The following is a 17677-nucleotide window of genomic DNA, read 5'->3' on the forward strand; positions in this document are numbered from 1 at the left end:
TTAATCCTTGGCACTGGAGGCAAAACCCTCTAACTGGGAAAACGAGGACTCTGCAGGATGAGAACCTGTTCTCATTCCAAAAACCATAACCAAAAAATAAGTGGTAGTTTTTAAGTGTTAATGGCTTTTGACCCAGAAATATTTAATTACTTAGATAAAAATTCAGACTAGTCTAGTCGAGAGAACCACAGAGAAAGTTATGTAGCATCAGGAGCTGAGCTGATATTCCGCGCTCCATGCGCTCAAACACCCATCAGCACAGAAGTGGCATGAAGAGAAAATACAATGCAATAAAGCTACAGAAAGCATGGAAAATACTGCAGTGATACAGTGCTTTATTCATATGCGACATATATCAGGTCATCTGGTTTTCTCATGAATACTAGGCCGGCAAAAGATAAATTAAAAAGTATTTCTTGAACATGGTGCAAGAATAATACTGGTCCAACACAACAAGAGCGTAACAAGCAACGACCTTAAAAGTGGAAGGGGACACTCAGACAAAAAACATTCACACCAACAATAGAAACAGGTTACTTAAAAACGTAGATTTGTTCTTTTTTTCTCCATATGTGATATATTGATATTTCATAGGAAAATAAAATACATAGATTTCTGTCATCTGTATTCTGCATTCATTTGCAAATCTTCTTACAAAAAAGGACTAGACATGTTAGGCATTCACAAATTCTATGCCATTTTTGTTAAATTCCATATCAACTATACATTATATTACAGTATTAACAATGAATATTTGTTTTCTGTTCTACCCATTGGGTAGGATATGTGCATAATATTCAAGTTATATACAGTTGAAAAGTAAAAAAAAAAAAAAATATAAGACTTACGAAAAGATGAAGTGGAAATAAGCACCGTTACAATTGAGGCACAGCAAAAGCGGAGGTGACCAGAAAGCGGCGAGCGATACACGACGCTGGCTGCAATCTGGTGTTTAGGTCACACACTCATATGAACGCTAACAATGGCAGGTAATACAGCAGCAGTAACATGGAGCAAACATTGGAGCCAACATGATGACCACACATTTACACTTTGTTTCATTTTTTTTACATTGCTATATATCGAATTCAGCAATCAGGGTTTTTTTTTTTCCTGCTTAGCAAACACAGCAATGACACGTGGTGAACTGTTGTAGCATAGCGGTTTGTATATATTGCAGTCCCTCCATTCATTGTTTTATGCAGGGCTGATCGGCTTGTCACAGTGAAATGGTTATTAGAATAGAAATGAATGAAAAAAAAAAAAACAACTTAAAATATGCTGGATTCTATATTCTATAATTAGTAGCCTGCCGCAGCATCAATGCGCCTGAATGTCGTGACTGCCTACTAACCACAAGAGGCAGTGGCGAGGTCACGAGCAGGAAGTCTGCAGTGCTCTGGTTGGCGGGCTACCAATGTGGCCCCCGGACCACAGTCCTGCGTATATTTCAGATCTACTGGAATATATATATATATATATATATATATATATATATATATATATATATATATATATATATATATATATATATATATATATATAGGGTTTTTGTTACACCGCCTCATTTTAAAAAGGTAGTGTGTCAGCACAGGAATATCCACCCCTCCAGTGGTAGATGGCAAGGAGATCAGCTTTTTTTTTTTTTTTTTTAATAAGGGGGGATCTTTTTCTTGGGATAATGTATTTAATGAAATAGAAACGTACAATAGATCTTACTGCACATCTGTCATAACACTGTATAAGTAACTTTGATTTTAAGAGTCATAGGCAGAGTAATTACATCTCGTTTCACCATGCTGTCTTGATTTTCTGATTTTAGCCTGGATGTGCTGGTAAACCAGACTTCATTATTAAAATGTACTAAGAGCAGCGTTTAGTCTACAAGAGTGAAGAATTGCCTATTGAGATGGACAGAAAATAGTTTAAAGTGTGGGTAGGAGAATTTAATACATCAGAATGCAGACTGCTGCTTATGGTAACCTACCTTCAGGCAGCCGCAGCGTCCGTGATTTATTTTAACGGTATGCATTTAGGATGTATATGTCCTCACATATAATGGAAAATTCAACAAATCTCCATCTCCAGTACAGGCATTTGGTGTCTCCCATCTGTAGCTAGTCAAGTTATATCTGAATATTTTATAACCTTAAGACCTGAAGAGAAGGGGCCGCATCAGACACCTCTATAGTTACTTTGTATGTATCGCACAGGCATTATGTGCTTGATGGTCATGTTGCAGTGCTGTGGAGATTATCAGGATTACTGGGAGCATCGTTGGGAATAATATACATTTGGTTGCAGTTTCTGAAAGTCTACTATAGCTATACTAGTACACAAAGCCTTAGGTGTCAGGATTGCCCATGTACATCTATTAGCCATTGTTCTCATGTGAGGAAACCTATATGATACAGATAACAGGATTTCATAACCCTTAAGTAGTAACGCAGGGACAATTCCATTCAATATGAGCATTATTCATGTATCACTAATGCCCTCACGTCCATGTGGTATACAGGAATCTTTCCCAACCAGCTATTCTATATAAAAGCAGTAGGCAATGTTATAGGGCTCTCCAACATGTGCACAAGGAAAGGAAGGAAAAGTTTTAGCTTCAGGAGTTGCAAAATTTACTTAAAGGGAATCTGTCACCCCATTTTTGGCCTAGAAGATGCGGCCACAGCCATCAGGGGCTTATCTACAGTATTCTGTAATGCTGTAGATAAGCCCCCGATGTAACCTGAAAGAGAAGAAAAACAAGTTAGATTATTACTCACCCGGGGATCCGGTCCGATGGATGTGGCGGTGCGGTCCTGCGCCTCCCATCTTCATACAATGACGTCCTCTTCCTTACTTCTGCCGCGGCTCCTGCGCAGGCGTACTTTCTCTGCCCTGTTGAGTACTGCAGTACTTAACTCTGCCTTCAACAGGGCAGAGAAAGTACACCTGCGGAGGAGCCGTGGCAGAAGTAAGGAGGAGCACGTCATCTCTAGAAGATGGGAGGCACCGGACCAGACCTCGACACCCACTGCACCTGACCCCCGGTGAGTATAATTTACTTGTTTTTCTTGTCTTTCAGATTACATCGGGGGCTTATCTACAGCATTACAGAATGCTGTAGATAAGCCCCTGATGGCGGTGGCCGCAGCTTATAGGCCAAAAATGAGGTGACAAATTCCCTTTGGATTCCATCATGAGGGCAGGCAAAGCTATGCTGTGTCTACCCTCATGAAGGAATAATTTAAATTCAATAGATTTTGTAATTCCTTAAGCTGGAACCTTTCCTTCCTTTCTTCACTCACAAGTGGTCCCTCGCAGTTCCGTGCCTCAGGACACCAGGAGCAGGGGTCAGCTGGTCCATTTTTTCTTATTCTTCTCTAGAAGCCATGTTGAAGAGAGTAATTTAAGTAACAGCGCTTCTGACACATCAAGTAATTTCTTGTCATTAAATCCCCCAAATCAATAAGGTTTTGGATCAGTGGTCATTTAGAATTGGGAGCATTGTAGACCTAAAAGTGTGCTTGATCTATTCATTAATGTGACATGTCCCATCGTACAAGAACACATACAACTGATATTCACCTGCAGACCGAAGATCACTTCCATACATCTGAATGGGCGTCATGCTCCTAGAGCTCAGCAACAAACCTGTCAGCACGGCACCCAGCTGTTAGTTTCCGTGCCATGTAATGTCCTTTATGCTAGACACATGACTCATACCAATCTCTAGCTACATATTAACAAGCCGTGTCCATAGATAAAGTAGTAAAATCAACACTGAACATGGGCATCAACTAAATACAGAATGGCCACCATCCAATTTTCTATACAAAGGCCTTCCTATGAAGGACGAAGGATAATTGTGTCGTGATCCACCCCTTAGGCCTTATGGTTTTCTAATTTTTTGAGTTTTGTTCCATACAGTAGGAAATATGTCATTATAGCGACTTCAGACTCTGCAGATTCGCGGTTTTCCTACACAGATTAATCAGCTTTCCCACTACATTTCTACCAGTTCTGCAGAATGGATCTCCACCCAACACAAAACTGTTGTGAACATACAAATGTTAGGAAGGAAAATGCTTTAGAATTTCCACTCACTTTCCTGGTAATATTCTTTCACAATGTCGTGGATATTATCACTCTTTAAAAGAGTTTTGTTCTGTACATGGTGTAGATATGATCCATTTCCATACACCAAGAGGCTAATCTAGTTTTTTGTGAAGAGGGCTATACTCTAGACAGCTGTTAGGACAGTCATTACTTTTAACCACAAGTACACACTTGGCCAAGTGGATGTGTTTTCAACAGGATAAAGTGGAATAAAAATCGCTCCATACAGCTCTGGTGGCAGATCATCTCTTGTGATAAAGGATCAGACCTGTTGAGCGCCAACATGCCAAATCCTTTTTTCCACAAGCATCTGACATCGGGAGTAAAAACAGGACATCCTTATACACAGATAGTTGGCCGGTATTGCCAAAATTATCAGGTTTGAATATAGTTATTCTAATATGGACACATTAAGTCTGTCTTGGCAGGGTCTCTATTGTACCACACACTTTTACAGGGTACACAGCCACATTTTTTTTGCCTAGTTTGTGGCCTCCACAGTGTACAAATGAATAGCTGCTGAATGTTACCTGGCAGAAGAGACTTAAGATTCTCACAAAGTTAAAAATTCATTTAAAAACAGATGTTAAAATCCAACAACCTGGCTGATTATCTGGGTGGCTTTGGCACAGCATCTAGCTATATCTGCCATATGTATATCGTTCAGGACCTTCCCAGGCTCTCCTGCATTAGTCTACTGGTTGTAAAAATGATGCATATACACCTAGTCATAAAATCCCTTTTAGAGTCGGAACAAGACATCGTATATTGATCCTCGTCACCAGCAGTGGTCATGAGTAGCATAATTGTGGTAAAACACAGAAATGTGTAGGAATGTCATAACCCAAAAATCTGCACACTGACACTACGGACAGTAAAAACGGTCAGTGAACGGATTAGAAAGTTGCTCATTCCGAGTTTACTAGAGAAGAACCGTGCATCTAGCAAACTATTGAGTATGAAACCCTGGCTGGTCTCTGCTGCTGGGAGTCCTCACAAGTAAAAAAATACTGTATGACAAAAAATGTCAATGCGTTTCCCTCATAAAATAATCTGAACAATTAGTGCAACTTTTTCTCTTAAAAACAAAACTCAGCATCCGTCTCATTCACTCTGTCAGTTCACTGTACACATTGGCACGCACAAAGGGGTTATTGATTTACATACAAGAATTAGCGCTGCCCCTACACATTATAAGCACTGGCCATCTGCCGAATAACCAGAGCATTTCTTGATAAACACTTACTTGGTTCTATGTCAGTATACAAAAGGCTCGGTGAAGCTTGAGTTCTGTGCCACCTTTCTGCAAGGTTTAAATAAACTGAAATATGATAAAAAAAAAGGTTTCCTGAAGATAATGTTATGGGGAAAACAGAAAGAACATGTGTAATAGTATAAGATTGCATGCCATCCTCTGACTATCAGAATATGCATACATTAAATATGTGCATTTGGCTTAACTTGAGTGAACCACTTGAACAGCCCCTTGCACTGGAGCTCTGGACGTCCCCCGGACAGCGCCTGGCTACGTCCTTCAGACAAGGTTCCCTGCCTGCCTGTCTTTTCCGCTGACTGGGACTATTGTGCTCTCTTGATCAGACTGTTGAAGTCTACGACCTGTCTGAGACTGGGCAGAGGAGTTATTTTGCTGGTGTTGGAAATATGTTGAGCCTGGGTAATGTCCCATAACTTCACTGTAGGTTGGGGGTGGTCCTTCCATTCTTCCGCTGCTGCTATAGTTGGTTGCACTGATGCCAGAGTTGCTGCTAGGTGGGCACGGGCCCCCATTGTACATGGATATATCTATTAAGTCACTATCAAAAATGGTCCTGTTTGGAGGCGCCCTGACAGATTCTCTGTTCAGTTCCATCTGCTGCTCTGGGTCCCGCAGCTGGAGAGTGCATGGACCTTGGTAAGGTGGAGGCTCCTCGCCATCAGAAAGGGAAATCGTAGGTGGAAGGTCAATCTCATGCTGGATGTAAGGATATGTCGGCTGGAAGCGGCTGAAACGATCTCGCTGCATAAAGGAAGGAGCAGTGAATCTGTCTCTTGACCTTGCTGCATACATGATCTAGAAAGGAGATTACAAATAACATTCAATGATTTATTGATTAAGAATTTCAGATCTCTCTGCAGTCGAATACAAACTAAGGAGGGGAAAATCTGGTGCGAATATAAAAATGGCAACAGCCCAAAGTTTTACTTCTGTAAGCAATGGCCCCATCTTTGAGACATTTATTCACACATTAAAATAGCAATATGAAGAAAAAGTTGTGGAATTATGGTAATCACAGCATGGACAGACATGTTAATTATGTGCAAATGATGAAAAAATGGAAACCGTTTTCAAAACATCTCCAACGCCTCACCACCGCCCGAGCCGCCGCCTCAAAACCACCAGAGCTGCTGCACCCCCGACCTTCTGTCTCTTCCCCACTATCCTGTAGAATGTAAGTCCGCAAGGGCAGGGTCCTCTCCCCTCTGTACCAGTCTGTCATTGTAAATTTGTTTACTGTTAACGATATCTATAACTTTGTATGCAAGGCCTCTTTCACACTTCAGTTTTTTTTTGCATCAGTTCAAATCCGCCAAAAAGTCAGACAAGCGGATCCGTTCTCAACTGATGTGAACGGATGGCACAGGATCCGTTTTCAGACGGATCCTGAAAATGAGGAAATATAAAGGAACTGCTGGCCGGGAAGGAGAGAGACAGACAGAGAGACAGACAGAGAGACAGACAGAGAGACAGACAGAGAGACAGACAGAGAGACAGACAGAGAGACAGACAGAGAGACAGACAGAGAGACAGACAGAGAGACAGACAGAGAGACAGACAGAGAGAATTTTTTTTTCCTTTTGTCCAGCACCCAGAAAGAATTTTGGGTTAAAAAAGTGTCTGGAGGATCCGCCAGAGGAAAAAACGTTGCAAGCTCCGTTTTGAAATCTTTGAGGATGGTGATGGACAGCAACTTTTGGCGGATCCTCAAAAAAAACGGATGCAACGGACAGCAATCCGTCACAATCCGCCATTAATGCAAGTCAATGGGGAAAAAACGGATCCTCCAAAGAAAATTGAGGATCCGTTTTTTTCAAAACCTGGTGGATTGTGACTGATTGTAAAAAACTGAAGTGTGAAAGAGGCCTAACCCCCCTTCTTATGTACAGCACCATGGAATTAATGGTGCTATATAAATAAATAATAATAAATTCAGCACCATTCATTTAAAAGCATTACAGACAGAAATGTTCTGCCATGCTGAATGCACTTGGGCATGCAGATAATCGATTAAGATCTTCTGCTGGCATCTCCTTTGTAACACATGGCATCTTTCAAAGTGCTCAAAGGGAGAAGTCTGGAAGAGTTGCAGACCAACAAGGCACATTTGGGCCATGGAGGTAGATCCCAGAAATACTACCAACATGAAGCCACCCCACAGTATAATCCCAGGTGTAGGACTGGTGTGATGTTTCCTTGTGAAGGACTCTTCATGGAACGGACCATGTGGTCTTGTCAGATTTGAAGAATGGCACGTAGTGAACAATTCTGTACTGCAAGTGAAATTAGACTTCAAATATCAAGTCTCAGTGTGTACACAAACTAACCAAAGGCATCTGCACAACATCAAACTATGGCCCAGATGTCCAGCTACAGGTGTTCCAGCAACCCCAAGCCACTGCTCTCACAGAATATCGTGCAGCAAAAGCTAGATAGCAATGGAGGCTGGAATAGACATCAATTCCCTTCAGTGATAAGTCCTGCATTTGTTTTCAGTGCAATGATGGCCAAAGATTAGTCTGGAAATCACGTGGATAATCTCACGAAGAGGCCTTCACAATGGAAAGGGAGTGTGCAAGGAGCACACAAAATCACTGGGACGCATGTTGCTCGTACAACTGTGAGCAGACTGCAGGGCCCAAACGCGCTACCACAGCCTGCAGAGTCATCCAACTACTCTCATCACGCTCATCTCGAGTATCACTGGTGCATTCAGCACGAAAGAACATTCCTCTAACAACCATTAATGACCTCACTGATATTAGCCATGTTGTGTGCTCAAACATGATACTAAATTATTTCAGATGTTCCTAAAATGGCGTTTCTTTTTTTATCATTTGCATATGAACACAACTATCCATCCTGAGATTTTACTAATTTCATGACTTTACCCTCTTGTTGCAATTTCAATGTTGAGAGGTGTATGTAAAGATCAGCGGCAATGGTGACGGCACAACCTTCCTGACAAGACTGGTAGCTCACACACTGATTATTCCTGTGTGACATGAGCAGCTGAGTTTTCTGTATTGCTGTTCCCAAGATCAGGAAGTAGCAGCACTCTGGATGCAGCGTATTTTCACTGCGTTCTAATCACGCAGGTAGATCCGCATGTGTTCACCGAACGTGCAGATTTACCGCATCCAATGCATTCTATTGTGGAAACTTCTGTTGCGGAGACTAACACCTCCACAACATAAATGGACATGCTGCAGCTCCTAAACCTGCACCGCATGTCACTCTTCGCGGGTGCACTTACACTCATAGTGGACATGGGATTTCTAGAAATGCCATCCACTATGCTACAACATCTGGCTGCTGCATTTTTTTTACTTTGCATAAATAAGCAGCGTCAAAACGGCATCAATTCCTGGTCGTGGGCACATACTTTATGAGCGCATGTATAAGATTTAGTTTACACATTGCATTTCTAAGGCTATTACGGTCATAGCAGGGTCAGTAAAAAATAATAAAGGTTGACCATCTACAAGATATTAACCCCTTCATGACCAAGCCTATTTTGACCTTAATGACCTGGCCATTTTTTGCAATTCTGACCAGTGTCCCTTTATAAGGTAATAATTCAGGAATGCTTCAACGGATCCTAGCGATTGTGAGAATGTTTTTTCGTGACATATTGGGCTTCATGTTAGCGGCAAATTTAGGTCGATAATTTTTGCGTTTATTTGTGAAAAAAAAATCAGAAATTTGGCGAAAATTTACAAAATTTCGCAATTTTCACATTTTTAATTTTTATTCTGTTAAACTAGAGAGTTATGTGACACAAAATAGTTAATAACCAACATTTCCCACATGTCTACATCAGCAAAATTTGACACAAATTTTTTTTTATTAGGAAGTTATAACGGTTAAAAGTTGACCAGTGATTTCTCATTTTTACAACAAAACTTACAAAACCATTTTTTTTTAGGGACCACCTCACATTTGAAGTCACTTTGAGGGGTCTATATGGCAGAAAATACCCAAAAGTGACACCATTCTAAAAACTGCACTCCTCAAGCTACTCAAAACGACATTCAAGAAGATTATTAACCCTTCAGGTGTTTCACAGCAACTAGAGCAACGTGGAAAGAAAAAAAGGACATTTTAATTTTTCCCAAAAAAATTTTCTTTTAGCATCAATTTTTTCATTTTTTACATGGGCAACAGGATAAAATGGATCCTAAAATTTGTTGGGCAATTTCTGCTGACTACACCGATTCCTCATATGTGGTCATAAACCACTGTTTGGGTGCACGGCAGGGCTCAGAAGGGAAGAAGCACCATTTGACTTTTTGAATGGAAAATATGCTGGAATATTAGCGGTTGCCATGTCGCGTTTGGAGAGCCCCTGTGTGCCTAAACAATGGAGCTCCCCCACAAATGACCCCATTTTGGAAACTAGACCCCCTAAGGAACTTATCTAGATGCATAATGATCTCTTTGAACCCCCAGGTGCTTCACAAATTGATCCGTAAAAAAAGTAAAGTACTTTTTTTTCACAAAAATTTCCTTTTAGCCTCAGTTTTTTCATTTTCACATGGACAACAGGATAAAATGCATCCTAAAATTGTTGGGCAATTTCTCCTGAGTACACCAATACCTTATATGTGGTCATAAACTACTGTTTAGCTCCAATCGTTATCGGACACCATGTCGCATTTGGAGAGCCCCCGAGTGCCTAAACAGTGAAAAACCCGCACAAGTGACACGATTTTGGAAACTAGACCCCTTATGGAACTTATCTAGATGTGTAGTGAGCACTTTGAACCCCCAAGTGCTTCACAAAAGTTTATAAAATAGAGCAGTGAAAATAAATATATTTTTTTCCTCAAAAATGATTTTTTAGCACGCTATTTTTTATTTTCACATGGCTAACAGGAGAAATTGGACCACAAAAGTTGTTGTCCAGTTTGTCCTGAGTATGCTGCTACCCCATATGTGGTGGGAACCACTGTTTGGGCGCACGGCAGGGCTCAGAAGGGAAGGAGCGCCATTTGACTTTTTGAAATGAAAAATAGAATTAGACTTACCGGTAATTCGGTTTATAGGAACCTTCCACGACAGCTACATCGGAGGATGTCTACCCCGCCCTAATAGGGGACAGGAACAGGTTAAATATCCCTCCCCTTCCTGCAACCACCAGTGTTTTCCTGGACACCAGTATGAATAGTTACCACCAAAGTGCAGGAATCATCCAATAAGAATATCAGATAGGGAGGGAAATTAGTGCTGTCGTGGAAGGTTCCTAGAAACCGAATTACCGGTAAGTCTAATTCTATTTTCTCTAGTCACCTTCCACGACAGCTACATCGGAGTAATACCAACAGCCAATTTCTTTAGGGGGGGAATCACGGCCTGCAGCACTCGTCTGCCAAATGTTAAATCCCCATTGAAATTTAGCCTGTAACGCCTGGTGAACGTGTGGATGGACGACCAGGGGAGGTTCTGCATATCTGCTCTGACGAAGCATTCCCATTTTTTTTGCTCATGACGTTGCTATTGCATGGGTAGAATGTGCCTCAGTGAGGCGGGTGGAGCCAGCTTCTGTGATGCGTAAGTCAGGCAGATAGATTGTGTGATCCAATTCGTGATCGTGTTCTTTGACTCTTCTTGCCTTATTTCGTCCTGAGAACTGGATGAATAAATTCTGGTGAATCCGCTGGGCTTCACTCTATTGTCAGTAGACAGGACCACTCTGCAAATGTCGAGAGAGTGTGGAAGGTCTCTTCCTTAGGGTTGGAAGAGCTTGGGCCGAATGAGGACAGTACAATGCCCTGATTCCTTTTGAGAAGGAATTTTGAGAAGACAGGCATGATCTAATCTCAAGATAATATCTGTAATGATTGCAAGGTAAGCTTCTTGAATTGACAGGGCCTGAAATTCTTCTATACGTCTAGCCTCAGTAATTGCGACTAACAGGACGGTTAAAGGGTTAGGTTTCCATGGTCAAGGAATCTAGAGGCTCAAATGGATCTTAGGTTTGAGCACGTTGTTGAGTTCCCATGGAGGCCCCTGACTGCGGAGTATAGGATGAATCCCGGCTGCCGAAGCCATAAACCATAGGTTCCAGCGGTGGCTGGCCAGGTCAAGATCAAAAAAATGTGCTAAGAGCTGATATTTATACCTTTAGTGCTGGGGATAAGACTCTGTTCCAGACCTTTTGTAAAAATCTAGGGTCTGTGCTGCACTGAGATGGAAGGGATCAGGGGTGCCTGGAGAGCACCAGGGCGTAAACCTTTCCCAGACCTTGGCATAGATGGCCTTGGTTATTGGTTTTTGGCTTTCCTGAAGGGTTTGGATTACCCTATCCGAGAACTATTTGGCTCTTAGGAATTCGGCCTCAACCATGCTGCCAGGTTCCCTTTGCCTACGTCTGGGTGTAGCAGAGGACCTTGGTGAAGGAGGTCGCCCTTTTTTGGGCAGAAGCCAGGACCTTCCTGGGCCATGGTAGGTAGGGCACTGTACCACTTCTTCCGAGTCACCGCGGGGCGATTAGTATTGTGGGAACTCTGTCCGTCTGGATTTCCTGAGATGTTTTTTGCCCGCATCGGTGTGGGTGGGCAGGTATATGCGAGGTTGGAATCCCACCATTGGGTGAAGGGCACCTATTCCTTGCACTCCGTCCATGTGGTTGAGGGAGACAAATACCAGTCTTCGCATTTTGCCTGTTGGCGGCTAGGTCCACCTCCACCCCATCTGGAAGCTAGGGACACGAATACCGCATGGTCCAGGCGCCACTCCTCCGGTTGAACGTCTTCTCGACTGAGGAAATCTGCCTGGGTGTTGTCTGATCCCTTCAGACGCACTGACCAGGAGAAGATCCTTGTTGCTATTACTTTCAGGCTGGCGTACTTCGTACCCCCTTGGCTGGAGATAGGCCACTGTGGTCATGTTGTCCGAGTAGGTGCAGACGTGATGATTTTGGATTAGTGATGACGTCTTTTAGCGCTTTTCCTACCGCCCTCAGTTCTCTCAGATTTGAGGAACTGGTGCTGATGCTCGGCAGCCATCGCCCCTGAAAATCGGATCTCTCTACTACTGCGCCCCCGCCTTGTTGGCTGGCATCTGAGCGGAGTGTTTTCAGGGGAAGCTGAATCCGGCTGACTCCCTTCTGAAGATTTCGGTAGTTCAACCACCACCTCAGGGCCGGTTTAACCTGACCAGGGAGGGGGAATCCTTCAGGACAATGGACTTTGTAGCCACGTAGGCCAGGCGGATCCTGGAATATAAAAGCACGTGGCTTTGTGGGCCTGAGCCCCAAGAAACCACCTGGGTGCATGTGGTCTGAGATCCTAGAACATACATTGACCCTGAGGGTCAGTGCCTGCTACTAATCCTGAACTAGGTCCTTGGTGGACAAGGTCGACCTGACAAACCTTAGGTAGGATGGATGTCTTTCCCCTTGAGTCAGAAAACTCCCAGAAGCTTCCCTCTCGTGGAGGGATAGACCAGGTTCGGTATCCAACCCAGGGATCTTAATATCCCCGGGTCTTTCCTACGTCCATCTTCTGACATGAGATAGATGGTAGAGAGAAGAGGAAGTCGTCCAGATATGGGATAATGCCTATCCCCTGGCGCCGGATGAAAATCACTGCTTCCGCCATGATCTTGGAGAGATACATGGTCGGATGGATTGGCACATGGTAATATGCACCCTTCAGCTCTACCGTTGCCATTACCGAGCTCAGTCCGATGAGCTGGACTGCCCCTGATTGACTCCATTTTGAATTGCCTGTATCGGACCGATTCGTTTAATGGCTTCAGGTTTATGATGATTCGGTTCTTCTCTGATGGCTTCCTCACCAGGAAGGGACGTGCATAATGGCCGTGTCCTTCTCCCGCTTTGGCACACTCACGTTCTACCGGAGCAGATCTTTGGTAAGGAGCCCTGAAGGAGTGGAGGCTGTAGGGAGGTTACCCCTAAGCATTACCCCTAAGGACTCTTGAATCCAATTTTTTTTTTTTTTTTTTTTTAGTCCATCTCATATGGTACAATGGACCCACTGATTTGTGGAGATGGACTGCCAGCGGGTAAAAAAAAAAAAAAAAAAAAAAAAAAGAGCGAGAGACGACCCCCAACCGGGCGTCACTGCTTAACTGGGGTCTGTTGATGGTTAGGGACAAGGATGCTCCTGCCCTTGTCTCCCTATACTCTTCCTGAGTATGTCAACAGGACCAGGGAATCTCAGCCAGTCTCTCATGCCGGTACTGGCTCAGCCTCAAGCTGCTTAGCGGCTGTGATCTGATGAGGGCATGCAAATTCAGCTTAGATTAGCTGCTGACAGAGGTTGGTCACGGGAGGGACGAAAAATCTGTCTCCTAGGATTTCTATGTTTCGGAAGAGATGCTTTTGTCCGAAGCTGTGTCCAGGATGTCGCACCATTTGGAGATAAGTGGCCTCCCTTAGGATTTTAACCAGGGCACTCCTCTAGAGGAGCTAGAAAGGACGGCCGCTTTTGCGGCTACCCGAACCTGGTGAGAGCAGTCATGCTCAGCCTAGAAGAGCTGGTGCATTAAAGAATTACCCGAGACCTGCGAATTATAGGCTGGTCTTCCTGGTCCCGGCCTGGTCCCAAGTTGTTAGCGACCGCCAGCGGAAGCATCGGCTAGGAACCTCGTTGCTTTCTGAAGTATGGGTAGGGCGTCAGGTATCCTTCCCCCTAAGGTGTCCTGAGTCTGTGCGTAATCACACTGACAGGGCATGTGAAAGCCATATTCGCTTTCTAGCAGATTTGTAGAGGTGTCCCAGGACTTCCTTGATAAGAGCTCAAATTTATATTATATATATATATTTTTTTTTTTTTCCCCTCGATCCATTGGATCTTTGAGCTGGGAGGAGCCCTCATTTTTATATATGGAGACCTCCTTTTATGGAGGATCAGATTCTGTACGTTCTCATGTACAGGACACCTCCTTTGGGCTTCAGCCCAACATCTCGTCCTGTACCGTGTATTTAACTTCTTCCTCCTCCACCCCTATGGTGCTCTTAACCATACTGATTAGCTCACCCACATTCCCGGAACCAAGTGATATTTCTTGTTCCCTGGTTTTAGGGGTGGACGTGGAAGAGGAACCCTCAATCTCCCGAGCGTCCTCTGAATCCGAGGACGGAATTTCGTCTGAGTCTGATTCTATCAGAGCTTTCTTCCTCCTCCTAGAGGGAGGCGGTCTGGCAGAAGGGAGCCATGGATGAGTGAACCTCCTGTATTATGAGGGATTTGATGCTATCCAGGAGAGAGGGCTGCTCAGACCTCTCTGTACAGGACGGGCAGAGTTTCACCTGTCTGTCGAGGGAGTCAGGCAGCACACATTTTACACTTGTGGCTGGTTGTCATAGGGTCAGAGACCTTTTCTCCCCATATTAGAGAGAGGTATGCTACGCCATTTTAGTAAAAAATGCTGGATAGCTAGGGCCGACGCCTGCTACTTACAGTAGGAGGGGGTATGCTGGGCTCTGCAGAAACAGAGAGAGAGGGCTTGTCACCGTACATGCCGTCTACAGTCAGTGCCAGACAGGTCTTACCTGGTGATCTCCTCACCCAGACCTTGAAAGATCGAGGGTCCAGCGTTGTTTGTGCACCTCCTCCTCCCTTTGGCCCAATGGGGGGGAACCACATGAGGACGCCCCAGAATGTGACCGCCGGTCCCAGGAGTAACGCACCCCCCGGCGCGCACATACGCTCCACCGTGGAACACATAGGGACAGACCGGAAGTGACACGCGCCCCTAAGCGACGTGCGCCTCAGTGGAAAGCCCAGTATCGCCCAAAGTGGAGGAACGCCACCCCTGGCCAGCGTGAACCCCCGGGAACTGGCAGCAAGGAGGAGGAGGAAGTCGGGGAGCTATCTGGAGGAACCCGGCGTGCACATCACCGCCTCGATTTACCCCCAACGGAGGCGCAGGAGAGGCGGGAGAGTCCCGAGTCCCACCATGCAGGCAGAGACGGGAGCAGCCATCGGAGGAGGAGAGCAAGGCCCCCGACCTCGGCTGCCCGGCATCTGACAGGTATCCCAGCTGATACTGGGCGTGGGGTGCTCCCGATCGTCGGCCACGGCAGCACCATCGTAGACCTCTTCATGCCCCATAGGGGACAGGAAAACACTGGTGGTTGCAGGAAGGGGAGGGATATTTAACCTCTTCCTGTTCCTGTCCCCTATTAGGGCAGGGAAGACATCCTCCGATGTAGCTGTCGTGGAAGGTGACTAGAGAAATTACCTCTAATCGTTAGCGGACACCATGTCGTGTTTGGAGAGCCCCTGTGTGCCTAAACATTGGAGCTCCCCCACAAATGACCCCATTTTGGAAACTAGACCCCCTAAGGAACTTAACAAGATGCATAGTGAGCACTTTGAACCCCAAAGTGCTTCACACACGTTTATAACGCAGAGCCGTGAAAATAAATATTTTTTTTTCCCCCTCAAAAAAAAATAAAAATGATTTTTAGCCAGCAATTTTTTTTTCACAAGGGTAACAGGATAAATCGGACGCCAAAAGTTGTTGTCCAGTTTGTCCTGAGTACGCCGTTACCCCATATGTGGGGGGGACCACTGTCTGGGTACACGACGGGGCTCGGAAGGAAAGTAGTAACATTATGAAATGCTGACTTTGATGGAATGGTCTGCGGGCATCATGTTACATTTGCAGAGCCCCTGATGTACCTAAACTGTGGAACCCCCCCCCCCCCACAAGTGACCCCATTTGGAAACTAGACCCCCCCCAAGGAACTTATCTAGATGTGTGGTGAGCATTTTGAACCCCCAAGTGCTTCACAGAAGTTTTAACGCAAAGCTGTGAAAACAAATCTTTTCCTCAAAAAATGATTTTTTTAGCTCGCAAATTTTTATTATCACAAGGGTAACAGGAGAAATTGGACCCCAAAAGTTGTTGTACAGTTTGCCCTGAGTACGCTGCTACCCCTTATATGGGGGGGGGGGACCATTGTTTGGGCATACGTAAGGGCTCGGAATGGAAGTAGTGACGTTTTGAAATGCAGACTTTGATGGAATGGTCTGCGGTCTTCGTTACGTTTGCAGAGCCCCTGATGTGCCTAAACAGTAGAAACCCCCCACAAGTGACCCCATTTTGGAAACTAGACCTTCCAAGGACTTATCTAGATGTCTGGTGAGCACTTTGAACCCCCAAGTGCTTCACAGAAGTTTAACGCAGAGACGTGAAAATAAGGCTAGTTTCACACTTGCTTTTTTTTGCAGCGCGTTTTTCCCGCAAAAAAACGCGTACAAAAGCATACAACTGCTGCGTTTTTTTCAAGCATTTTTATGAGCATGCATGAAAAAAACGCAGCGTTTTTATGCGTTTGTATGCGTTTTTAGTGCGTTTTTACCGCGTTTGCGTTTTTCCAAACATTAGGTGGCCCCTCACACTAACCCAAACCATGACTTTACTAACCCTAACCCTTAACCAAACCATACCCTAACCCTGACCCTTAACCAAACCATACCCTAACCCTGACCCTAACCCTTAACCAAACCATACCCTGATCCTAACCCTAACCTTGACCCTGACCCTAACCCTTAACCAAACCATACCCTGACCCTTAACCAAACCATACCCTAACCCTGACCCTAACCCTTAACTAAACCATACCCTGATCCTAACCCTGACCCTTAACCAAACCATACCCTGATCCTAACCCTGACCCTTAACCAAACCATACCCTGATCCTGACCCTAACCCCCCTTAACTAACCCTAACTTTAACCCAAACCCCTAAATTCCATTGTCTAAACTAATGGTAAAAAAAAAAACGCATGTGCAAAAAAACGCATACATAAGCATGCCAATGCGCACATATGCTCACCATAGACTTATAATGGGTGTCTTGCTGTAAAAAAACGCATTGCGCGCGCATGCGTTTTTTTGAGGCAAGTCGGACGCACAAAAAATGCAACAGGTTGCATTTTGTGCGCCCGAGCGCATACCGCAAAAAAACGCATGCGCGGAAAAACGCGTACAAACGAATGTGTATGCGCACATAAGCGCATCCAATGCAAAGTATAGGAAAAAAAACGCATGCGCTATTTAGCGCTAAAATACCGCGAAAAAAACGCAAATGTGAAACCAGCCTAAATCATTTTTTTTTCCACAAAAATAATTTAGCCCCCAATTTTTTATTTTCCCAAGGGTAACAGGAGAAATTGGACCCCCAGAGTTGTTGTGCAATTTTTCCTGAGTACGCTGATACTCAATATGTTGGGGTAAACCACTGTTTGTGCACACGTCGGGGCTTGGAAGGGAGGGAGCACCGTTTGACTTTTTGAATGCAAAATTG

The 17677-nt window shown here is 44.4% G+C and overlaps 1 protein-coding gene across 8 annotated transcripts in view; it reads right to left on the reverse strand.

Annotated features, from left to right (window-relative positions):
* Positions 1–306: 306 nt before the first annotated feature.
* The window catches only part of LDLRAD4 (low density lipoprotein receptor class A domain containing 4), a 333357-nt gene continuing 315986 nt past the window's right edge, over positions 307–17677 (reverse strand). For all 8 annotated transcript variants that reach the window (XM_073590035.1, XM_073590041.1, XM_073590037.1 and 5 more), the window contains one exon: positions 307–6184. In XM_073590035.1, coding sequence (XP_073446136.1) covers positions 5648–6184 — 537 coding nt within the window. In that variant the 3' untranslated portion in view covers positions 307–5647. The remainder of the gene's footprint in view (positions 6185–17677) is intronic.

This window comes from Dendrobates tinctorius, unplaced genomic scaffold, assembly GCF_039654945.1.
Source record: "Dendrobates tinctorius isolate UK_male_01 unplaced genomic scaffold, ASM3965494v1 ptg000115l, whole genome shotgun sequence".
Lineage (NCBI taxonomy): Eukaryota > Metazoa > Chordata > Amphibia > Anura > Dendrobatidae > Dendrobates > Dendrobates tinctorius.